General features: G+C 42.1%; 1 protein-coding gene across 1 annotated transcript in view; it reads left to right on the top strand.

The window, feature by feature from the left end:
* The window catches only part of NTRK1 (neurotrophic receptor tyrosine kinase 1), a 342,566-nt gene that overhangs the window by 221,971 nt on the left and 94,324 nt on the right, over window positions 1–26,271 (top strand). Inside the window, exons 6-10 of the mRNA XM_086945321.1 lie at window positions 756–898; window positions 17,432–17,567; window positions 20,370–20,699; window positions 23,406–23,423; window positions 25,864–25,922. Of these exons, the coding sequence (XP_086801447.1) occupies window positions 756–898; window positions 17,432–17,567; window positions 20,370–20,699; window positions 23,406–23,423; window positions 25,864–25,922 (686 nt within the window). The remainder of the gene's footprint in view (window positions 1–755; window positions 899–17,431; window positions 17,568–20,369; window positions 20,700–23,405; window positions 23,424–25,863; window positions 25,923–26,271) is intronic.

Below are 26,271 nucleotides of genomic sequence, written 5' to 3'. Positions count from 1 at the left end.
CCCCTAACTGCCACCGTGCAACTCTCACAACCCATCATTCAACATTCCATCAACAATGTACAGCACACCCTTTCTTTCAAGCCCACCCTATCCATCCATCATCTGAACACCCTTTATCCATAAGCTTTCAATCCATAAAGCTCGCCAGCATGTTCCTTTGACAAATTAGAATGTGATACAGCGCTTTGTAATTCTCAAGTTATCTTCCATCCATAATTCCACTTCTAACTTTACAGCGTACTATCAAACAATCAATCTGCTCAAGCACACTCATACTAGGCTTGGGCAAAATGTGGGTAATTTATAAAATGTACGTACTGCAACATTTGTAAAATGTCTTGAACGAATTTAATTAAGCAATTTTACTTGTAGTTTGCCCACTGGATACTGGATACTGGTTTAAGCAGAAAATATCTTGCTGCAAGACATTTCCTGCTTGACTCAGCTATCTCATTTGACTTTCTTGATGGAATTATGACCGTAAGTAATTTTCACAACATTTCATGAAAAATAATTATGCAATTTCGTCCACACATAACTCAAACATCCTTGTCTGAACTTTGTGCCAACTAGTCCAATCATAAATCAACAATTAGCAAGTTCCACACAACCACCAGCAACCGACTCTCTCTTTTTCTGCAGTTTCAGTTTTAATAATAATGTCTTGTTAAACAATTATTTAAAAAATCTAAGTTTGCAAATGTGGAATTATAAAATATTTATATCATAATGTAATTACTTTTCCTCCCCATTAGAGGTCCCTGATGTTGTTGTCACTCATGAAAATCTCACATTGCTTGAGGGGGAGAATGTGACTCTGACATGTACTGTTGAGGGACACCCCCCTCCCACCGCAGACTGGCTAATTCCAGATGTTGAAGTTTATTCATCTATTGAGGTAAGATGGCATTGAGCAAAGGTGGTCTAAAGGCCCCTTGGCAGAATGGCTTAATTTTAAGTATGATTCACAATTGGTGACAAACGAGGGTCTGGAAACCACTGAAGGAGATCGAAGTTCAAGACCTACAGATGGGTTTATGGCAACCATTTGGATGGGCAATACCTTGCTGACTGATGCAGAAAGTGCTTTCCTGTTTGCACACAATCACTGTAGGTTTGGTCAATAGCAATGACCAATGTTCATTAGAGGAAGATGTATAAATAGAGGAGAGAAACTTAGAGATGATCCTTCAATTAAATTTTATAAGATGCCTTAGGAAATCTTTGGAATTTTCTTATTGAACCATACTCACATCTTGCAACTTCCAACCAGTGACCTGATTGTTTAAGGGACCAGGGAGGTAAGGAAGCTCTGGTGTAGAAGTCAAGGGACAAGTCAAGGAAAACATAGATCAGTATCAGTACAAAATTCTCTTCTTTGTTGGAGTCACATACCAATGCAACAAGTCAATTTCTCAGCAGTAATATAAATAAACAAGAGGTATCCAAAGCTGGACTAAACTAACTATACCAAATTCTGGTTCTGTCATTAACCAGGGACCAATTGGTCCTCACAACCAATAAATGAGAACCATATAAACAATCCTTCAAAAGATTAACATTTTTCAATGTATTTATTTTTTAATTAAACACAAAATTGGATTAAAGTGGCAGTATCTGTCACTTGCTCCATCTAGGTTTGTCAGGAATTCACGAAAGGTTTCCTGGCAGAGGTAAATGGATTTACTGCTGTGGATTTCTGTACCACAAGTACACAGAACTCCACAGTAGTAAATCCAACACATGAGTGATTGTTACCAGGCTTAATTAACCTTATAAACTTGTAAATGCTTTCAAACTCAAACTGAATTTCGACCATTTCCCACTTGAAAATGGTCAGTAATTTACTCCCAACAAGGGATGTCGTAAGGGAAGGGGAACGGATCATTAAGATGTGCTGGGCTTTAGAGGATGGACTTTCTGCATATGAAAAATGGTTGCTTTTGCACATTGCTACCCCTCCCACTGTGTGGAATTGAACGCAATGTGCATTCCAAGAAAGTAGGAATAGTCAGCCTTAAAAAAGTAACATGACAAGTGCAGTAGTACACCTGTTACCATGCATCTGATGGGGCTTCACAGGAAAGACTAGATCACCACCAGTACTTCTACATTCGTATTTGTTGAAATGTGCCACAAATGTTTTACAGATTTCTAAAACCCAAGTACTTAGAATGCAAAACTAAGGGATTCAGCACACCATATTTGCCCGTATAATTTAAGAAAAATACTACATCTCGACATCTCACCCTAAAATATTGGGCACGTTCTTTTGAGGCACAAACAGGGGGATGGGCCTAGTGAGTATAAATGTATCCAATGGGGTGCCTATATCCTCCACCATCATATAAATAGTCTTGATATAGAAGTTGGTTAACATTGAATCAGACCTCAACTCATCTGTGTCTTCCATTAGCAAATAGTCTCTCAATTGATTTCGAAAAGGTGACAACATTATATACATGTATGTTCGGACATCTCACATCAGAACTTTATTAATTACTTTCCCCTTATAGATCTAGATCCTTGCTCCCCTTCATGAAAAGTGAAGTAAACCATGTAGGGTTCAGTGTATCAAATAGATACACCAGCATTTCAGACAGCCTATCGGACTGCATGTTGTTATCTTGCATGTTATATGATTCTCTACATTTATGCAAGTCAGTAGATATATTTGAACAAAAAAGTGATATGAGAAAAACAACAAAACATCTTCATGGCTTCAGACCTCTTAGCCACTGATACAATTATCTGTCACTAAGGAAAATAAGTGTTATATTAAAAAATAGCAAGCAACATGAGCAAGGTAAAAGGGCATAAACACATAAGAAGAATTGAAAAACAAGATCAAAGTGGTGAAGGATTGAGGGAAAGGATAGTCAGGAAAGGCCTGCAAAATATTGGATAAAGAAAATGTTAAACTGTTGATATTGAGCATTGATCTAAAAACTCATCTCTTTAAGTTGAGCCTGGACAGCCCATGCACTGCCATGCGAGGCACGCTGTATTCGAGTATGGACTTGAATCTCCGCCCACTCTCTGCCCATATTTTTTTCATTGGCTGGTGTCATTTTCTATTGTAAATGCTGGCTTCTGATTTGTTAATAGGCTTGTTAGTCCCTCCTTAGTACCGCCTTGTGTTTCTTCTGCTGCAGGCATGGCATACTTTCCTGCAACTTTCATCGTGCCATGCATACTTTCACTTTCCAAGCAGTCCAAGACAATGGGGGACCGAGGTCTCGCATTTGCAAGAGTTTGAGCTATTGACATTGTAAATGACAATGCCTTTTATTTATGTGTTAATTATTAAAACAGATAAATAAAAAACATTGTCATTTACAATGCCAATATCTTCATGCAAGACCTATTGAAAATGCAAGACCTAAATTCTTGTTTTAAAAATGTTATTGGAAAATAATGTGCTTCTCTAGGTCAATTCCATTCCACAGCTTAACTTTAGGATAAGTAATGGTATGTGTTCTGCATTTTTCATGTCTGTTGTTAATCTTTGTACTGCTTGCCTTGCAAAAGTTTGCACTTAATGAATATTGTGAAATAAAACTGATAAAAAAAGGTTAATCAAATCACTTCACACCCAGTTTTTTCATTTATTTTTGGAAACTCACAAAGAACATGTCTACATGAAGCAGCACATGGCCAGGGAAGTCGTACATTTAATTGTAAGTTTGATGTACTCTCACTCCACAAAAGTAGAAGCCTTAGATTATTGCCACAATGGACAAGTAAACTAGACACATACACAACAAACAATGAGAGGAGGGTCTAAGGGCAGGTTTAACGACCAACCAGGTACACACCCCAAACACAATATCATAACGCTAAACAATACCTGGGGGTCAAAGAAGGTAAGTCATTCAACATGGATCACAGAACCAATATCATGCAGATAACACCAGTGAGAGAACAGCATGCACACTAATTTATGCTGGCCAAGTCAAGACTCAAGAGCATATGGAGAAAAATATTCCCATCAGAAGCCACACTGTAGCGCCCTCTTTCTCATCATTTGGGTTCTCCTTACCCAGGAGACAAAACGGCCGGTCTGATGTTACCGTGACCGATAGATGTGGCAAGTGGGTAGTATGTGTTGTTACAAAGAATGGCTACTGAAGAAAAGCAGTGTATAGTGATAGGAGTGAAATAGTGAGGGGTTATACTAAAATTAGGTGAATCGGGTAGAAAAACAAATTTTATTAGTATCTCCCAATCCCTAAGGTTAAAAAACAAGTGTAAGTGCGGGTTTGGAATAATAACCGTACTTAATGGTGGTCAACATGTTTCTGCATCAATAGAAAAAAGTTTCAAATGCATTCTTCACGATGGCCAGGAATGCACTCTTGAGATACGACAGCTGCCACCCTCGGGCACTAAGAGATAACTTACCCTTTGGCCAGTTTCTCAGGGTGCAAAGGAACTGTTCCAGCCAAGAGGCCTTTAAGATCCACTCACAGAATTTGGAAATACAATTGAGTGAGAAGAACTATCCAAAGAAGATCATCCGTCAGTCCAAAAAGAGGGCATCCAATAATAACAGAGAGTCTTTACTTGAGATACATCCTCCAAAAGAAAAAACCAATCGGATCGCCTTCGTGAACACATTTAACAGCAGATCGAACTAAGTACAAAAGATCATTAAAAAACACTGGTCAATTTTAAAATCTGGAGGCGATGATATCCCTTTACCAATCTTTGCTTTCAAGAGAGGACAAAATCTCAAGGACCAGTTAGTCCACACACGTCCACGGAACAAAGAATCAAGACAAGTGGGCACATTGTGGGACCTGCCACCTGTTGTAGGTCATCATCCTTGTGGGGCGTGCACTGTATGTCCCCAGACTTGCAAATCCACCAGCATTGACATAGGGACAAACAGACCATGGACACAAACTAGGTTTACTAACTGCAATAGTAGTAACCTCATTTATCTGATAACATGCCCGTGCCAACTCCGATACGTTGGCATGACTACAAGAAAAATAAGGACACGAATACAAGAACATAAGAGCACAGTACGATGTCGGAAACAGGCTACTCGCCTAACTGCACACTTCTTGGAGAAAGGACATGGCCCTGATGAATTTTGCTGGACAGTACTTGAACAACCACAAATTCCCGAACTTTGTACTGACATCAGTCGTTTTCTATTCAAGATTGAACAGAAATGGGTCTACAGATTAAATAGTGACAAAGAGGGACTCAATGAGCCAATACCCTGGATGTCCCTCTAGACCAGTTTCTCATTCTGTTCAGTACTCACAGTCTTAAATTTGGTCTGCCTTAGTATAACATTCTTGCAGCTGGTTATGGTATATACTAAAACACCGTATACATAACCTATGCTTAAGGCTTAGAATACTCAAATACGCACTCCTACAAACAAGTACATCAGTAAGAGTCCATTTCCTGTTAGTTAATACAGTTTCCCCTAATAATAACATTTACAATGTCCTATGGACGAACACAGGTCACCTAGTGCTATAACTCTTTTTTTAAAAAAAATTTACAATGTCCTATGGACGAACACAGGTCACCTAGTGCTATAACTCTTTTTAAAATTTTTTTTTTTTTTAAATATTCCTAATACCATTTCCCATTGTAAAACCAATGAGTACTCTCAATTTGTTTTCCTATAACACATTTACAGCGTCTCATGGACGAATACAATCCACTCAGCGCAATGTTATATCTCCAAAGCATTGTTTTCGAAAACATCGACTCTGAAACTACACTTCCCAGCGCTCCCCGAATCACATGACCGCATCTGATCATGTGATTCCATTGACTGAGAGCGAACGCATAAACATCTCTTCGTTGCAACAAGCGGTGCCCCCCCAGACAGCTCGGACGACTGTCAGGAGACACCGACGGTCAGGTGAGCTGGCTATATGATTTCTGCAAGCTAGCGCGCGTTTGACGAATTTTCGTCACTCAACGCATGAGACAGTCAGTGCAGGCAGTAAGTCTCATAGACATTGTTAAAATCCGTAATGAGTATTTTTCTGAGCCTGGTCTGTCACAATGTCTAGTGGATTGACGCTTTTAAATTGCGCTACATCACATCCATGCTCGCGTCATGCAAGTTAGCACGCGTCTAACGATATTCGTCAATCTAAACGCATGAGACAGGCAGCGCAGGTAGTCCGTCTCATACACATTTTGAAACTCCGCATTGAGTATTTTTCCAAGCCTGGCTTGTGAAAAAGTCTAGTAGACTGACGCCTTCAATTGAGCAACATTGTAGTCTCATAGACACCTTTGAAGTCGGAAATGATCACATTCCGAGTCCAGCTCGTGTATATGTTCTTTACACCACTGGACGTTTACGCGGCACATTGAGTTTTAAATTGAGCAACGTAGTTAAACATCCGATTGTTGGGGATCGGTATAAGCAAGGTTACTTTTAAGCAAACCACTTTCTGTTTGATGGAGCAATTGAGCCATAATTGTTCTTCCCTTTACTTAAACTCTTTTCAAAAAACGACTCATTTTCTAGAGCAGTGCTCCATAAACCTGAGCCGCAGCCAGGTGGGGTGAAGCTTCTCAACCACTACGTATGGGTGAGTGTCCATATTAGAATTCACCTCCTGATATGTGTGAATGCGCAACGATCGCACTGTGGTTCTAACTTTGACAAAAACCACGTGAATATGATACATTCATGTTCCTTTTTCTTTCTTGTTTGTTTGTCTTTCTGTTTGGATCCAATACCGTTTGGTATGATGCGGTAACAGTATATGGTTGAACACATTACCTGGAATCCTCAGGTGATATCATTTTATTACTTTTCACATAAAGCAGTAGTTTTAACACCATAAGGTCCTGAAGAATGCATTTGAAACTTTTTTCTATAGATGCAGAAACATGTTGACCACCATTAAGTACGGTTATTATTCCAAACCCGCACTTACACTTGTTTTTTAACCTTAGGGATTGGGAGATACTAATAAAATTTGTTTTTCTACCCGATTCACCTAATTTTAGTATAACCCCTCACTATTTCACTCCTATCACTATACACTGCTTTTCTTCAGTAGCCATTCTTTGTAACAACACATACTACCCACTTGCCACATCTATCGGTCACGGTAACATCAGACCGGCCGTTTTGTCTCCTGGGTAAGGAGAACCCAAATGATGAGAAAGAGGGCGGTACAGTGTGGCTTCTGATGGGAATATTTTTCTCCATATGCTCTTGAGTCTTGACTTGGCCAGCATAAATTAGTGTGCATGCTGTTCTCTCACTGGTGTTATCTGCATGATATTGGTTCTGTGATCCATGTTGAATGACTTACCTTCTTTGACCCCCAGGTATTATTTAGCGTTATGACAAGTAAACTAGACCACAATGGTGAAAAGAAAGAGAAAAGCAAATGATAGAAAGACTGATAGAATTACTCAAAACTGCAAGACTATGGTTTCAAGGTAACATGGCTTCACATATATGAGGCACTGTCAGAAAAAAAACTGATGGATTTCCTTAATGATAGGACTCAGTAAATATAATTTTAAAGTTCACTATGAATTGGGCGAAAATACCCACATCTTTTTAGACACCCTTTGTGCCGATGGTTGCGGGCAGTGGGCACCTCATTACTGGGGACCGAGGGGACATATTTTCAACATCAAAGTTCAACCTAGAGCAAGTCAGAGAAAGCCATAGAAGGGAGAAAGGAGGAGGAAGGGAAGAATATGAAAATACAGAAAGGGAGGAAGTTGGGTGAAAGAGAATCTGCAACAATGACATAAAAATACTGGAAATCTTGAGTCATGTTTCAGAAAGGTGCAATATTAAAAGTAGTAGACTCGCATGATGGGATTGTAAGTGCGGTGTTTTTAGTGAAAAAGAAGGACAAGGGATGGCGCCAAGTTATAAACATAAGAGACATGAACAAATACTGGGTTTATCACCACTTCAAGATGAAGGGAATTCATATTCTATGGGATACTCTACAGGAAACAGACAGGTTAGTCAAGCTAGACCTAAAGGATGCATATTTCACGATCCCTATGGCAGATGGTTCACAGAAATACCTCTGGTTCAGGTGGGGAGGAGCGGTTTACCAATTCTGTTGTCTTCCCTTTGGGCTTTCCTCTGCTCTGTGGTGTTTTACCAACATACTTAGAACCTTGGTGGCCTTCTTGAGGGAGAGAGGAATTTGGTTGATAATATATTTGGACAGCGTTCTGTAGATGAGTCAGGTAAAGACAGAACTACTGGTTCAGCTAGGTGTAACAAACAAACTCTTAGAGAGCCTGGGTTTCATTATCAACGTAGAGAACTCAGTATGTGTACCAAGTCAGTCCTTGAAGTTTCTAGGTTTTCTGGAGGATACTCTATAAGACACTTTTCAAACAAGAAGGTCCAGCTTTCCTTCTATCACCAAATGCTGCTGTTCCCCATCTGAGCCTATCAGTAAACCCTGATGTACTGGCATAAGATGGAGATGCTACACTGCAAGTTTCTTCACCACTGGGAACCAAACTTCTGCAGTCCAAAAGGGGGTGACCAGCACTATTGTGCGCCTCTCTTTCTGAACCTTCCAGAGTACCCTCTGGATCATGGCAAATGGAGAAAAGGCATAAGCCTTTCCCAATTTCCAATCCTGAACAAACTCATCTACACCCAGAGCTTCTGGGTCTGATCTCTAATTGAAAAACCTTGACACCTGGCGTGTGAGCCTGCTGGCAAAGAGATCTAAATGTAACAGGCCCAAACTTCTTCACCTTTCTTGAAAATCTCAGGGTTCAACTGTCAATTACTGAAATCCCTGAGGAGACGAGAATTCCAATCTGCGCACAGATTCTGCTCATCTGGAATGTGACCCACTGTCAGAATAATTTTGTGTTTCCAACGGAAATTCCAAAGGTCCCTCGCTATTTCTGCTAACTTCTTTGACCTCGAAACTCCCAGGTGATTGATATGGAAGACTGCTGAGCCATTATCCATGTGACTCAGGAATGTGCTGTTTGCCAAATGAACTTTGAAACTCCATGAACCCTTCAGCCCTGCCATCAATTTTAAGCAAATTATGTGTAATTAACTTTTTAGACTTGACCATCATCCCCCTGTCTCTAGGTTGTTCAAGCGGGCTCCCCAGCCCAGAGAACTGGCATCTTCTCTAATATAAAATCTGCCACATTCCCAAAATTTGCTTTGCCGTTCAAACACTCTAGACCGTTCAAACACCATTCACGGTCCAAACGAGCCTCTGGAAACAGACCTATTTAATCCGCATACCAAAGACCTGTGCGTTAAACATCTTGCTTTAATCTCTGGAGGGAGCTGGAATTCAGGGAGCCTGCTGAAATAGTATGTATCAAAGAGGGCAGGAGACCAATGGTCCTCGCTAAGGGGCCCATTAGGATGTCGGGCGGATCGCCACTGCCATGCGGGCGGTGGCGATCTGCCCGACATCCTTGTCCGCCCGCCACCCGCCCGCCACCCATTTCCCCCGCCGTATTACTATGGCGGGGGGGACCGCGGCCGACGGAAATACCGTCCGCTGCTTTTCCGCCCCGGTCGCCTTGCGACCGGGCGGAAAAGGTTTAATATGGTGGCTGTATCTATCAGACACCGCCAGCCATATTAGTATGGGCTTTGGGGAATACCTTTCCGTGGCGGCAATACCGCCATGGAAAGGCAGGCAGTCTTCACTTTGGGGGTCCCCTGCGGGCCCCCATGGTGAAGGTGAGGTGGGGGGTGCACATAGGGGGTTCTTGTGGTACCCCCTGCATTTGCATACACAATGCGGCAGGCACCGCGCGGTGCCTGCCGCTTTGTGTATGCAAATGCATCACATGCATTTTTAGCATTGTGGCGGGCGGTGCTGAGAGCACCGCCCGCCACAATGTTAAAAATGCAGTATGCGCCCGCCACTGTGGCGGGCGCATCCTAATACCCCCCACGGGACCTCCACCCTTATGGCGGGTGGTCCCATAATCCAATAGGATGGCGGGCAGACTAAGTCCGCCCGTCATCCTAATGACCCTCTAAGTCTCTGAGCAGAGCAGTTGCCGAAACAGTGTGATGTGAGTGCCAGGCCGCACCTCTTTTACACAGGTCTGTTGAGCGGTGTGAGTTCCTGTAACTTGTACGAGTGCCTACCAAAATCCCCACAATCTCTCAGAATGGCGCCAATGACAAGAAACAAAAAAGGGGAAAATATCCCTAAGGATGAAGGAACATACTGCAAACTTAACAAGCATTGGAAATGCAATAGGTCTCGCACCATTAGAGTTAGTGCTTTTAGAATTGTTTATGGGTTTTTTTTGTAAATGTTTAGCATTTTTGTTTCCTGTAGCCAATGCTAAAGAATTACAAATAAAAAAAGCTATAAACATTTCTAAAAGCTCTAACTGAAATGGTCTGAGACCTATTGCACTGTGTGAGGGTGAGGGGTTGAGGGTGAGTGAGGGTGAGGGTGGGTGAGGGTGAGTGAGGGTGAGGGGTTGAGGGTGAGTGAGGGTGAGTGAGGGTGAGGGGTTGAGGGTGAGTGAGAGTGAGGGTGAGTGAGGGTGAGTGAGGGTGAGGGTGAGTGAGGGTGAGTGAGGGTGAGGGGTTGAGGGTGAGGTGTTGAGGGTGAGTGAGGGTGAGGGCGAGTGAGGTGTTGAGGGTGAGTGAGGGTGAGGGTGAGTTAGGGTGAGGGGTTGAGGGTGAGTGAGGGTGAGGGGGAGTAGTTGAGGCTGAGTGAGAGTGAGGGTGAGTGAGGGGTTGAGGGTGAAGGTTTGAGGGTGAGGGTGAGGGGTTGAGGGTGAGTGAGGGTGAGGGGTTGAGGGTGAGTGAGGGTGAGTGTGGGTGAGGGTGGGTGAGGGTGAGGGTGAGGGTGAGTGAGGGTGAGGAGTTGAGGGTGAGTGAGGGTGAGGGTGAGTGAGGGTGAGGGGTTGAGGGTGAGTGAGGGTGACGGTGAGTGAGGGTGAGGCTGAGGTGTTGAGGGTGAGTGAGGGTGAGTGAGAGGTTGAGGGTGAAGGGTTGAGGGTGTGAGGGTGAGGGGTTGAGGGTGAGTGAGGGTGGAGGGTGAGGGGGTATATATATATATCCCACATTGTGGGGACTGGCTCAGTCCTCATAGCATGGGTTAACCTTGACAGACCCAGACAAACTCTTGTGATGACCGGTGTGTTATGAGGACATGTCTCACAAGTGTGTTTCAAGCAAGTGTATCAAAAAACTAAAAGTGGAGTTACATTTGATTTGGTGCGCTTTATAGCATACCCTACTATTAAAGTGTGCATGGAGTTAGAATAGTAATTACACACCTCATTATGGTCAAGCCAGTCGTCATAAGTATAGATATGTGATGAAATGACAGGGGGTGCCTGAGGATTTGTGTTAGAGAAGATATGAGAAGGTACATGAGGCAGAGACAGTGGTACCAATCTGCAAAAAAAAAAAAGAAAAAGCTACTGATATCTCGCACTTCAGCAGTGCTGAACCAGAACAAATCAGAAACAATAGCCCATGACGTCCAAAACAATCAGTTTATTTTTAGCCTCAAAATGTATCTGATAAAAGTGTGAGAACAATGAAAAATGTCTACAAAACCAAAACAGCAATTTGGCTGCTTGCAACCACAATGTGTTACTGCCAGTGTGCTACACGTACACAGAAGCAATGTGGCAAGCCTGCTTTGACAGGGTCTGCACTGTAGGAAGCTATGTAACGAGGCTGGCATGGGTTTATGAGAAGGAGACAGAGGTGGCTGACGCGAAGAACCAGTGACAGATGCAAACTTACTTTCCCCGAACGACAAGCACAGAATAAACACGTCCGCAGAGCTGTTCCCACGCAGTTTCCTACTAAGAAATTCAAGCCGGCGGCCACGCTTCACTTGTCGAGCGGTGTCCGAGTTTAATTCACTGGTTCACTGCTCTGACTTCTCCACGCAGCAAAGTGGCAAACCTCCAAGTAATTACAAAGCCAGGAATTAGATTACACAAGATAATAGCGCAGCCCTGTGTAACTGTCACTGGAGTGTGACCACCCTGGCTGACCTCTGTGGATCACCACTGGCCTCAAACCCCACTGAGGGAAGAAACCGGCATCTGCCGCGGTGCAGCACGTGCCCCTCAATCGTGGCGGAGCCCGGCAAAAGACTGACGTGAACCGGCGGCGTCACCGGAAGGATGCAACAAGAAACGGAGGGAAACAAACAAATAGGAAGCAGGAAGACCGAGCGTGACATGCAGGAAAAGCGGCAAAATGGGCGAGCTAAGGTGGGGTTGTGGTGCTTTTGTGCAGGTTTTTCACGAAAGGAAATTAAATTAAAAAAGGACTTATCACCTAACGAGATACAAGTACAAACAAAAACCAAACGAACATGAGCATGATGCAAGTTATAAAAACTCCAGGACGAAAATACAACTGCTGGTGATAATTATGTTATACCGTTTTTTTTTCTTTCAAATAACTCTTTTTGGATGATCTTATGAATTTCTCAGTAAAATAAATCTGAAATTTAGGGAAAAGAAAATAGCAGCAAGGAATTATCACAAGCACTCAGTGGGATTCCATGATGGCGGTACATCAACTACTGGGCTGAGGTGGACTGGAACTGACCCAGGAGGGGGGAGGAGGGAGGAGAAATGCGTCTCGGCCGGAGCAGGGGGCGGAGCAGGGAGAGCGGGCTTTGAAATGCACTTCACACGGCCGGCCCGTCGTGAAACTGAAAGCATGGCCGGCCGGCCGTGAAAGCCTTTGATGCCTCAGGGGGTGGAGCGGCACCAGCTGGGAGAGTAGGCAAGGCAGGCGGCTGGGGGCATGTGCACGCGCTTTTAAGCTCAATGCGCATGCGCATTGAGCTTAAATTTCTCGTGCACTGCAAGGAATCGCCACGATTCCTTGCAAGTTGGATAAAGAGTGGATAAGCCACCATAGTCTCGCTTGCTCGATGCGCATGCGCATCGACAGGCGAGACCTAAAAACAAATAGACGCCTGAAACAGAAATAAGACCTTACTCCATACATTGGAATAGCTTCATCAACATCTATGTGTTTCAACCACATACATAGCACCAATAGCCATATATGAGTGTTTAAAAACACTAAGCAAATATTCAGAAGAAAAAAAGTAGTACTTATCTGTAGGAGGGAACAGCTAATGAAAGGGGGAGATTGTAGTTGCCATGGCTATATATGCGGTACCATGATTCCATAATGGAATATTTTACTGTATAACGTATGTTTGTTCTTTAAAGGGCTTTATGGTGAGCCAACAATAATGGTCTGCCTTTGCCATTACAACACTTTAGGCTGTTCAACAAAAATTCCAGGTCTGAACAAGCCTCTAGAGGCAATCCTATTGAAGCCGGATACCAAACACCTTTGCATAAATCAACAGTCTTAATCTCTGGAGGGCCCTGGAATGCAGAGGACATGGCGAAATAGCCTGGATTGAAGAGGACGGGATATCAATGGTCCTCGCTAAGTTTGTGAGAGTAACAATTTCTTTTTTTTAAATACATCTCACTTTCTTCCTTATTTTCTTTATCTTTTTCTGAGGCAAAAGAAGCCGGGACTTTAGAGTATCCACGTGAAAACAAAAACTCCAAGGACAGACTTGGTACCAGTACTGATTTCACTACGTTGATACGTTGATAATGAAACCCATTCTCTCTAAGAGTTCCTTTGTTACACACAGCTGAACCAGTAGTTCTGTTTTTACCTGTCTCATCAACAGACTGTAGTCCAAATATCATCGGCAGTCGGTGCAGGTAAGCGCAGTGGGGCGGGGGGATGTCGACTGATGACGGAATAGCATTCATTTATTTAAATATTTTCCCTATTCCATTATCTGTTGACTTCCCCTCCATCCTGCCCCGCCCCACCACCCCACCGTGCTTACCTGCACCGACAACTGCTGCCAAATATATTATCAGCCAAATTCCTCTCCGACCTCAAGAAGGCCACCATGGGTCTTAAAACCCTGGTAAAACACCACGTAGCTGTGGAAAGCCTGAAGTGAAGACAACAGAACTGTTGAACCACTCCTCTCCATCTGAACCGGAGGTATTTCTGGGAACTCCCTGCCATGGGGATTGTGAAATACACATCCTTTAGGCCTAGTTTTACTAACCAGTCTTTTTCCTGTAGGGTATCCTGTAGAAGATAGATTCCCTCCTTTTTGAAGTAGCGATAGACCAAGTATTGTTCAGGTGTGAGTATAATTGGGACCTTTTGAGTCCTCGTCCAGCAGCCAGCCACCTCCTGTTAGCCTTTCCAAAAACAAGTGACCCGAATACATGCCTCAAATTATACTGGGGTTTGGTCGTTAAGTTTGACACATATTTACCCAGTAATTTAATGAAATTGTGTCCAAATAGAAGGCTTACAAGATCCCTTCTACCTCTCAATTATTCAATTGTTTGAGCGTTGGACTCATACTCAAAAGGACGAGTCTCTTTCTTTTGGCTGAGGCATTATTCAACATGCAGACCGCTTTCTGGCTCCAGTCTCTAAGGAGGTCTATGTATATCTCGGAGTCATTGGCATGTGCCTCCTGTGCCATGTCTAGTATTCAGGCCAAAGGGCCCAAAACATCCAAGAGCTGGTCTTGACATCGTTTCAGGCACTTTCTTGTGTCCTTACCTGACTTAAACAGCAATGTAATCAATTCTGGGTCCAAGTTTGGCGTTTGGCATGCCTTGTCATCTATGAGTGGTCTGGGGCATTCGGTCCGCATCAGGTTACGCTGTTGCCTCTAAAGTAGTCTCTTAACCCACTGCTTAATACATTTCGTGCTGTGAGTTAGTGGCCAGAACTCAGAGCTGCAAGGGTATTTCATAGCGTCTGGGCTAAGCATGTCTTGGCACAAAAAGATCCTTAACTGGTCTATTTGTAGAAGTGTCTTGTCAATCATTATCTAGACTGTCAAGGGCATCTGCGCCCTCATCAAGGTCAAACATGAATTTATCAAGCCCCTTCTCGTTATCATAGACATCAAACATATCCAGGCTAAAGGAGTCCTGGTGGTCTATTGTGCCGTAAAGGACACCACTTTCTCTTGTGCTGCAACGGACACCAGTGTCTTTTGTAGCGCTGTGGTTACCTCAGTCTCTTGTAACACTCCGGCTACCACACATTGAGGACAGGGTTTCCTCCCCCTTTGTCCTTGACCCAGTGTTCTTGAGTCTGTCCAGATGTCTTGTTTTACATAGAGCCTTGCCACCCTTTTTGGGGTTTGTGGGTCTATCCTAATCAGAAATAGAGAAATGCTCCTCCTCTGAAGGGTTCAGGAAAGGGGGTGGTGATGAACAGAGTGTCTGAATTAAGCAGACCACTCTTACCCAGTCCAAAGATCAGGGCTTGATCCATCACCGTTATTTATCTCACTGCACCATCCCAGTTCAGAACCTGGCTATATGCAAATCAGTCTGTCCCTGGCCCAGTGCATCATGGGAACAGGGCAGACTAAACTACCAAGCCAATTCTTCACCAGAAAGGAGACAAGCTACCGGGGACCGGTTTCTGGCATTTCAGCGGTCTTCGGCCCGGCTTGCTTGAATCCTGATGGTGCAATGAGCTAGGGACTCACATCTGAGTATACCCTTCCACGCTTATGGTGGACAAAAATGATTCAGAAAAGGGGGTGGTGATGAACAGAGTGTCTGAATTAAGCAGACCACTCTTACCCAGTCCAAAGATCAGGGCTTGATCCATCACCGTTTTTTTAGCTCACTGCACCATCCCAGCTCAGAACTTGGCTATATGCAAATTAGTCTGACTTGGCTATATGCAAATTAGTCTGACCCTGGCCCAGTGCATCATGGGAACAGGGCAGACCAAACTACCAAGCCAATTCTTATACTGAAGACGGCTGAAATGCCAGAAACTGGTCCCCGGTAGCTTGTTTCCTTCCCAGTATAAGAATTGGCTTGGTAGTTTGGTCTGCCCTGTTCCCATGATGCACTGGGCCAGGGTCAGACTAATTTGCATATAGCCAAGTTCTGAGCTGGGATGGTGCAGTGAGCTAAAAAACGGTGTTGGATCAAGCCCTGATCTTTGGACTGGGTAAGAGTGGTCTGCTTAATTCAGACACTCTGTTCATCACCACCCCCTTTTCTGAATCATCCTCCTCTGAAGGAGCACTCCTCCTCCTCTTAGATATATTGATACAATATTAAATCCTCTCATCTCTGTGTCTCTCTTGCCCTTTTTTTTGGGTGGGCACTCTGGCAGTCAGAGGAAATTGGGGTGGGGAGAAGGACCAGCTGATCAGCAAGCAAACAAGAGCAAAGCGGTTGACCTAATCAGTGTTTGCTAATTAAAGCGGCATAACTATGGCAACATTCCATGGGAACTCAGCCCAAAGGAAATTGGTCGCTGGAAAAAACCACACTCAATAGCTCCTTTTGAGGAGCATCAGAAGGAGCCTCTGCTGAGCTATGGTAGCCACTGCCCGACCAAAAGTAAGTGCCTGGGCTGTAATCTGGGCTGTGATCAGAGCCGAAGTGTGGGTGGTGGTTTGCCTGTAACACAGCAGATAAATACCCCCTTCTCCTCCCAGCCAAGTGCCCAGGCACCAGCTGCTGGTAGGCCTTCTGGGAGTGGAGAGGCTGCGCTGGCAGTTGCTGAAAGGGCATGGCGTGAGCACCAGGCTGTGCCTCTTTCAAAGAGTTCTGTTAAACGGTGTAAGTACCTGTAACTTGTACAAGTGGCTAACAAAACCCCCACTATCTCATAGAATGGCGCCACTAACAGGAAACAAATTAATGGGAAAACATCTATAAGGATGAAGGAGAATACTGCAAATTTAAATGCAAATGGATGACTGAAACAGAAATAAGAGGTTGCTCAATACACTGGAATAGCTCCACTGACCTCTATGTATTTAAACTACATGTGTAGCACCAATAACCCAATCTAAGAGTGTTTAAAAACACTAAGCAAATATTCAGGAGAAAAAAGTAGAACCTATCTGTTTGAGGGAGCAGCTAATAAAAGAGGAAGGTGGTTGTTGCCATGGATATATATCCTGTACTATGATTCAAGAATGAAATATTTTACTTTAATGTATGTTCTTTCTTAAAGGGATGCATGTTTGGTCAGCAAGAAGGTTTATGCATACTGATAACCTACGGTCTTGTAATGAAATCTGCAAGAATGGGATCAAGATACTGGAAATATTTAGTCATGTTTTGGCAACCTTCCTGTAACACCACCAGTACTTTGGCAATACTGGTAACAGGCTCTTAAAAAAACATTTGTTTTCACTTCTATGTTTTTTTAACAAAGTAATCACTGGAGGCATAGAGATCATTGTTAAATTAGAAATCTTTAGTAACATTGAAATTTGTCTGTCAGGGAAGATAAATGTCCCTGCAGAAGAGAAATTGAGAATCTATACCTGTGAGCATGAATTTCACTGGATAATAATCTGTAGAATTGTTTTGTCTAATCTCCACTGTATTGCAGAGGTCCGAGGAGCCGGAGATGGAGATCATATTGCAGCTTATCAACGTATCTTCCAGCTTCAACAAGCAAAATATTGTCTGCATGGCTGAAAACATTGTGGGGCCCACATTGGGCATTCTACAGTTGAATGTCCTGTGTAAGTTCAATTATTTCCTCCTGGGACAGGCCTCTTTGGTTATGTTTAGGAAGCTGTAGAAGGCAAATAAAGACTCATTTTAAGTAAAGTAAATCATAAGCAATTCTGACTGTTATATGCAAGTGTGCTGAGTAATCTGAGAAATAAAGTGTATATTAATGAAGTTGTTAAAAGCGAACCATGGCCAGTTACCAAGACAAGGACATTTTATCCAGAGCAGAATGACCTTTATGGAAAAATTAAGATTTTCCAACAGAACTATGCATCTAGAAGCCACTAAAGTTGGAGAATTGTATTTAATCAAGCAAGGACTCACAAACCTGTATAGGGGGCAAGAAATTCAGTACATGACAATGCACTTCTGTAACATCACAGTATATCTCTTCAGCCTTCGTAGCTTTGCTTTTCTACTTTGCACTAGTCTTTCTCTAACATTCATAGTGAGACATATTTAATGATAAGTCATAGAAGTGAAAGAAAGAACCTCTTAAGAATGATAGGATTGGTGTGGTTCCATAGCAAATGTTAGAAAGGCAAGGAGAGTGGTTCGAATAAATGAAGACATTATGTAGTCCCCGATTGTCACGCCAGATTATATCACCCTCAATCTCAGGACTTTTATTACAGCATATTCTAGAATAATGTGCACTCTTCACTAAACATTCCCACATAATCATCTTTATCTATTAGCTACAAAGGCAAACTCTAGGATTGAGAATAAATCCCCTGACATCCCTGGTCCAAATCACCCTGCAAGAGCTTCCATTGGGGGTATTTTCCTTTTTAGTCAAGCTCCGAGCAACTGTTGAGTTTACCAACAAAATATATGCTCTTGGATCAAAATAATGACTCTATAATCAGGAAACGTTGTAGTGGAAAGTCCTTACCAATGTTTGTGTTGATAATTGATGACTTTACTCATTACCATGATACTTACTGGCATAGCCTTATATCCTTTATTCCTGTGTTTTCTACTTTCGGATTCACAAAGTGGTTGAAGGTGATTAAAGGAGTTTTATGCTCTCTTTAACAGCATTGCTTCCCTTACTGCTAAGACCTTTCACGGTGAAGTCTTTCAACACTCCTAATGCCATGTACCTTTGTTCTGGCGCAGAAGTGTATCATAGATTGTGAAACTGGGATGTGCACCTGCAGTTTATCAAACATTTTAATTCAAAAGCATTGTTGCAATTGTTATGTGGTTACTTAGGCCTTGGGCTTGTGACACCAGCATTTTACATGTTCACGTTTTAAGTTGACATCTTTCTTAAACGCTGACTCTCAACACACATTTGTTTCCGCGCCCATATGGGATAATATGCTCTGAAATGGATTTGCTTACATTTAAACTTCTTCGTAGGCATATTATCAGGGCCATGAACATTCTGTACCAGGCTTAAGTTCACTTCGCAAAAAGTTGATGTTTGTTGTTCTCCACTTAGCGACAGCCCTGCAACGGTAGAATAAATAATGACAAACTGACTAGAGCTCCAGCATGGTAACATGGCTGAAGCTTATTATATAAACAACACAATCCTTTGTTTATACAGTGGAGCATTTCATTGTCACTGTAGAGGTCGGATTTTCAACCCGGCTCTATTCTGTTTACCTACCTGGAAGGTCGCCGGCCTGCTCCACAAGAACGGGCTCCCAGATTAAAAATACCCACAGGTAACTGGGGAGTTAGATCACTCCAAGGTGTTCTGGCAGATTTTCACCCCTTCAACCCATTAGGTTAGGAAGCACTAGGTAGGAGTATATATATGATTATATATGTATGCATTTAGTCAATGGAATAGTCCAGTGGTTGATCTATCTTCTTTACCATTCTCGTAACACTGATTACTCTGTTCTTTTTCCTTCTAACAGTCATTGCAGCACATGTATTTTACACAAGAATCTTATAGCTTCAATAAATGTTTGAAATGCCAATTTGAGTACTTCTTGTGTCATGCATGAGTCACTAATGAAAGGGACAGATCTGTTTCCACGATTTCCTTGGGGAGTCAGGGTGGTCATCTTCCGAGGTTGCACATACCATCCGGTACATTGTAAGGTTAGAGGTCGGGATGGTGCACTATGAGCTAGCCAGGACAAGGCCAATATATCCTGATGGTGTGCGTGGACTCAGTTTCGCACAATTTTAACGTTTATTTTGTCCAAACGCACTATCTTATTGATAGAGTGTGAGCCGTATGACACAATTTGGTTAACAATTCTACATGAATATTGAAAGAAATTAGCATTCCCAAATATATTATGAAAGGCAAGCCTGACCCAAAGTTCAGGTTTGTGAAAATAAATTCTAATATGAATTGAAGCAACACAATTATGTTACAGTTATCGCTGGCTAAAAAAATCCTAGACACTCTAGATCTTCTACTTTCACAATAGTATCTTGTAGATAAGACTAAACCATCATAAATGAGTTGCAATTCATGCATCAACATCTTCAATAAGCCCCCGCAATCAACACCAGCAAGGCAGTATTACAGCAGAACAAGGCATATCCAATACGTAGTGTGACTCAATGCACGATAAAAGCACAACAGAGCTCACTTACCAACGACACCAATATTATTCCCACATGCATAAAGAAAGTTCAAAACTCATCAAACCAAGCCTGTCATCATTTATCATGCTAGCTATCAGAAAATGCAATTTGATCCCCCTAAATGTGGTATGAAATGCTGTACAAATAATACTTCTGCTGTTGCTCCTACTACATACATGATAAACCTTGAACATAACTCACCATTAAGTGGTCTAGAATGCTCTAAAACATTGTCTTGCTTTTCCCAGTCCCTGCAACAATCCTAAGTATTCAGGATGCTGTCCCACAGCACTTCTGGTGCATTCCATTTTCTGTGGATGGCAACCCTCGCCCGCAGATCCAGTGGCAGTTCAATGGCACCGCCCTGCGGGAGAACGACTTCATCTACACAAAAATCCTGGAGGAGAGCGAGAACACCACATCTCTGCATGGCTGCCTCCTGCTCAACAAGCCCACTCATGTCAACAACGGCAACTACACCCTGGTGGTCAGAAACTTCTTAGGATCTGCGTCACATACTGTGTTTGGCAGATTCATGGACAACCCCTTCAGCTTTAACCCGGAGGAGCCCATTGTTGGTAGGATAAAAAGTTTTCTTCATCATTTTAGTTACATTTGTGGTGCTTTAAATTTTCAAGTATATGAATAAGAGAGTGCTATAGTTTCCATTGGTATTCAAAGAAAAGTCAATGGGGAGTAACGGATAGTGACTTACCATGAAGTCAACTACAAAGGAGAGGAGCTCTTCCGTTGATATATTTAATGTTGGATCAGTCTTGTGCACTAATTTCTAGGTTAGAAATCACACATCCTAATTCAATATAGGTGATTCTAAACATAGCAAAAAAAACGTATCAAACAACCACAAAGACTGTACAAAACTGTACTAGTCATGTTTCCCAAAGAAAAGTAGAAGTTGTCCTGAAGGTTACATATCAGAATATCAAGTAGAAGAAAATTGCGAGGACACAATATTGAGGTATAAATATGGAGGAATAGGGAGAAAGTAAGTGTATGTATCTAAGTAGAGATTTTATTATTCCTAACTCCACATCCACATACCTTGACAATATACTAGTATTGTCACTGTACATATGTGTGAAATTAAGTATAGTAAACCTATACTTACCTTCATGATATTTAGACCTTGGTTTTTTAGCCCCCACAACATTTCCTATTTAATACTCTTGTTGAATACTGTTCTGAATCTAAAAACACTAGATTGCACTATCAAAGCTATGCAACAGCTCTGGACAGTGGCGGCTCCTCCACTAAGTCGGAGGAGCATTGCCCCACTGCTTTTTAGCAGGGAAATAAATGGAAAATAGAATGATAATAACGAGTGTTATTATCATTTTATTTTCTCCTACTTGCACAGCTTTGCTTGAGGAGGGGCGGGACAGGGGTGTAGTGGTAGCACCCTCATAAGAGTTCAATGACTGCTTGGCCGGCCCGACAAATAGTCTTTCTTACTGCACATGTTCTCCATGTAGGCTGCATTACAGCCTGTGTGGAGATCATGCCCAGGGTCCCAGTCAGTGTCTGATCGCCAAAACACAGAGCTCAGACCAATCACAATGCTGCCACCAATCATAGTTTCCTTTTCTATGAATTCATGGATTTAGATTGTTTTTAGTTATTGTTGTGATTCTTCAACCATTCATGTCATTCCTGATGAAATTTAAAAATGCTGGTCAAAAGTAGTCGTTGAAATACAAAGTAAAAAAATTGAAGTAGATTTCATTATTTGATCAAATTCCGATAGAAATCTGTGATAGATTTTCTATATCTAACTCCACATGCATTCTTTGGTAAAAGAAATTGACATATGTGTATATATATATATATGTATATATATATACACAAATGCGCCTTCACGCTTCGATAAGGTCACTCTACTGCACTCCTCCCCTCCAGGCTGTCACCTCGCATATAATTGAAAAAGCCGACGCGTTTCGAGGCTATGGCGCCTCTTCTTCCTGGGCTCAACAGAACAGCACTGAAGTCTCCTGTTAATTGTTGCCACACCTTTTATTTACGCAGTTTGCCGTCACAGCGTACCTTAGTTTTATACTGCATTGTGGGACTGAATATATATATATATATATCTAAGGTATGTAGAGTATAGAATAGTAAATCCATACCTCATTCTGTGCATTTTCCTCTTTAATATTTTGACCCACAATGTCCAGCCCACGCTATTGCGACTCTTCGATATTCTGCCTTTGATTTTCCCTAACACAATCCTACTGAGATGTACAGTTTACAGGAATTTAATTGTGACGTCCACACAACGTCCACCTCTCAAAAAACGAAATTATGTTGCCAATGGTTAGTTTACTTTGATGACAACTTATTATCCCTGTTTTTAGTGAATTGTACAGTTTGAGAAAACATATTTGGCTGAATCATTAATCAACAATTAGATGCTGGGTTTTTGAGGATGTGCAAAGAGCAATTTTCTACGATTTGCTTCTGAGAGATCATGTTACTCTTTAAAGTGATCAGTTGCATTTTGTAAGGGTGGGCGTAGAACTCCGCTCCACCCGCGGAGTGTGTGGAGTTTTGCCTACACCGCGATCCACGAAGTACGCAGAGTATTCACAACTCTGCACACTCCGCGGCGGAGAGGAGTTAACCTCCCACCCGCCCTATTACCAATAATGTACTTTTTTTTTAACTTAAAGAGTAATAAAACGTCTTTGGGCGGGTGGGAGGCGGGTAGTGTGTAGCGGAGCTACGCGGAGTGTGCGGGGTTTGTTTTGAACTCCGTCGCACCCCGCTTAGGGCCACTACGCCCGGGGTTAGTATTTTGTTAAAACTTTGTGCTTCTTTCTGTTTTTATTGATTATTTGAGGGGGTGAAGGATTGTAATCCTCATGGGGTGTTTGCACATTTTTTCGCATTCTCACATGGGCTACAACAGGCCCAAAGGAGCGTCAAACGGGTGTGGCACTCCCTGCTTTCACAGTTGCACCTAAACAAAAATATTTCTAAAATCAAGAGAGTCACGGACATCATGTGACAAAGTAAAGAGAACTTAAACATGAAGAGTATATTATAATGGTTGTTAAAATCCCACATTTAACTTGCCCATCGAAGGCATTACATATTAGATATACCTTGTGATAATAAGCCATACTTTCAGAGATGGTCAGACGAAGGATTACTCCAAGGGATACTGATGAAATGTGTAAACGGTCTGATTGACACCTTTTGTGAAATTTTTTTTATGGTGTTTCACAGATTAAAATGCTTTTCTTTTTTTTTCCTTGTCTTTACAGTGTCATTGTCTCCCGCCAGTAAGTATTGATGCCATGTAATTATTCTTGTAGCTATTTGAACTGTATAATAGAGATTATATCTCCGACTTGTTTTGTAGCTCTGTAATAATACTTCAAAATTCTTTCAATGTGCACACTTCACACCACTACATTCCCACTGGGTTAGGTGCCCTATTCCAGTGATTTTCGATTTTTATTTCCAACCTATTAATCTCAGAAGTAGACATTGTAAAACACCGCACACACGCCAATTCCAATTGTATATTAAACTTTTTTTAAACTAGATTGGGAACAATTTTATTTCATTCACATTCAGATTGGAAAGAGAACCATTAATTGTATAGATGATACACGAGTTGTCTGGTCACTGTGTTTCACAGCTATACAATGCTATTGATGGCTTCTGGGGACATGAAAATAAAGCCCGTGGCTAAAGGTTCGATTGCCTTGTTATTCTCATTTTTTATTATAATGCACAATTCCTTTAATTTATTTTTTAATTTATGTTAGTTTCTTTTTAAACCTTCTTTTGATTTAAATTCTCAAATTGTGGACATTATCTAATCTTGTAAATTATAGTAAATATTTAAATACTACGACATAATCCCCATGAATTATCAGTTAGGAACCCTGCTGTCTGTGCAACAGATGCAGCATAAATGTACAATAAAAATGTATGCAATGCAAGAGTGAAAATAAATGTGGGCCAATAAGACACTTTCTTGGGAACAATTGTACTAATAAAGGGGTTTGCACACAATTATTACTACAATGTAAAAGTTAAATATCGCATAATTATTGTAATAGACCCTGACTAACTTGAGACATTTCTGCATCGTGCAGCACAAGTTCCAGGTTGCAATCACATTACAGGAAAAATAATTGGGCCATTAATCACAAAGTCTTTATATTGAGATGTTAACTTATTGCACTGTTCTCTGTTTCCTTTTAATATGTCCTTTCTTTAAATATCCCCATGTGAAAATAAAAAATGATATTAAGCGTAGATGCAGTTCCACTGCAAGCAATATGTTTTTTATCAGCACTCTTGAGGGTGCGGAGGGGCACCATGATGCAAACGAGGGTCTGCCTGACATCCTTCTCCCAAGTGCTCAACAATGGAGATAAACAGCATATTTCACTCTTCACAGCTGCATATATGCTCTGCATCTCATGGGTATAGTCAGGGCTTTAAGTGGGATGAAAGAACTGCGGGGTCTCTCAAAGGGGTGTGGCCGATGTAATTAAGGTGTGGCTTAAAACAGGAGCTAAAATCTGTGCTTAGCATAGTGTGCCGCCCCTTGGTATTTTGCTGCTTTTGTCATTGCATCCAGATATATTAAACAACAAGTGACATTACACCTACAACAAGCCTGGACTATTGGCTCTGCCATTGGTTGTTAGTTGCACATGATATATATAAGCAACAACTACAGCTTTGTTTCTAACATTGAAAGCTCTTCAGTTCTGACATGATGAGACTATGAAACAACTATAACCAGTCTCTTTGAGATTACCTCAAAGGCAGTAAAGGGTGGCACTGCTGCAGAGTATAAGATGTTATTTTTTCACCCTAAGATTGAGGGCAAAAATGGAGATCCCGATAGGGACCCGTCTCGGCACCTGATTTTTAGAACTGCCGGTGCTGAGCACCAGCAAGACCCGGCCCACTTAAAGCCCTATGAATAGTGCGTAGTTACGTTTTCCAAATACATCCTTCTGTGTCCATGTTAACGACAGAGGCTACCGGCGAACTGGGCAAATTTCCAAACAGAGACCAATTTTACCTCTGGTCAATAATAACTAAAGTACACGAGGTTCTGCGTGTTGTTGTGCGTAGAGTGCAATGTGTGCACATTTCCTCTGTTGCATTTGCTCTCTTTCATATTCCCTCTGCTTGCATATTGAAGTTGAGGAAGACCCATTTCTATTGAGAACAACGTATTCTGATTGCTTCTCACTTACTGTCAAGTCATTTCATTAAGCCTCTGGGATTGGGTTTGTGAGCTCTGCACAATGTTAGACCAAGCAGAGGTACTTCCAAATATATTACAGGCAATTTGTGCATTTGGTAAGCGCGACGCAAAAGTGGGTAATACAATCGGGAACCCAATTCCTCTATATAATTTCCATCAGCTTTGCTTTTGATATGGCAAGTGCATTAAGAAACAATTCATTTAAGCACTCTGTCGGTCAAAGCCATGCTGCCCGAAGTTGTATTAATAGGACTGTGTATTCTCAGGGAAAATCAGAAATGCAATCACAATGCTGGACTTCACATTTGTGTCTACATTCTTAGAACAAATTAAATGAATCCCCAATTTGATCTCAGCTGTGTTTGACATCATCCAGTTACTAACAAACCTGGGCAAGTGGCCATCTTGTTTGAGCTTGATATTGAATTTCAGGGCATTGTTTTATCTGACCATTGGTTATTCCTGTTGTTTTCCATCATTAGGCGGAGGCAACAGCACCAACGGGAACACCGTGGAAGCCGTGGAGGAGCACACGTTTGGAGTGAGTAGCAGGAGTGACACACACACGGTGGCTGTCCACACAAAGCATGCCTGTCTTCTGTCATTGCATTAATGTGCTAATAATAATCATGAGCTCTCTGCAGGTATTACATTCAATTAGCCCCCTATATTGAATGCTGGGAAGAGCTGCGTTAATCAGCGTGCTCATAGTGCGGGCATTAACTACTGTTATTTGACTGCCTTCTGTACCTAATGAGAGTAAAATGACTGGAAATGCAGCAGAAAGGACATATTTGCATAGTTTTCCACCTAGATAGGGGAAATTATACGGGCTGACTCTAATAGACTTGTTTCCCATATCTGTCCATGCATCTGGCTCTGTCCTATTA

The sequence above is a fragment of the Lissotriton vulgaris genome, chromosome 12, assembly GCF_964263255.1.
Source record: "Lissotriton vulgaris chromosome 12, aLisVul1.2, whole genome shotgun sequence".
Classification (NCBI taxonomy): Eukaryota; Metazoa; Chordata; class Amphibia; order Caudata; family Salamandridae; genus Lissotriton; species Lissotriton vulgaris.
Note: the sequence above shows the minus strand (reverse complement) of the source record. Positions and strands in the feature narration are given on the sequence as shown.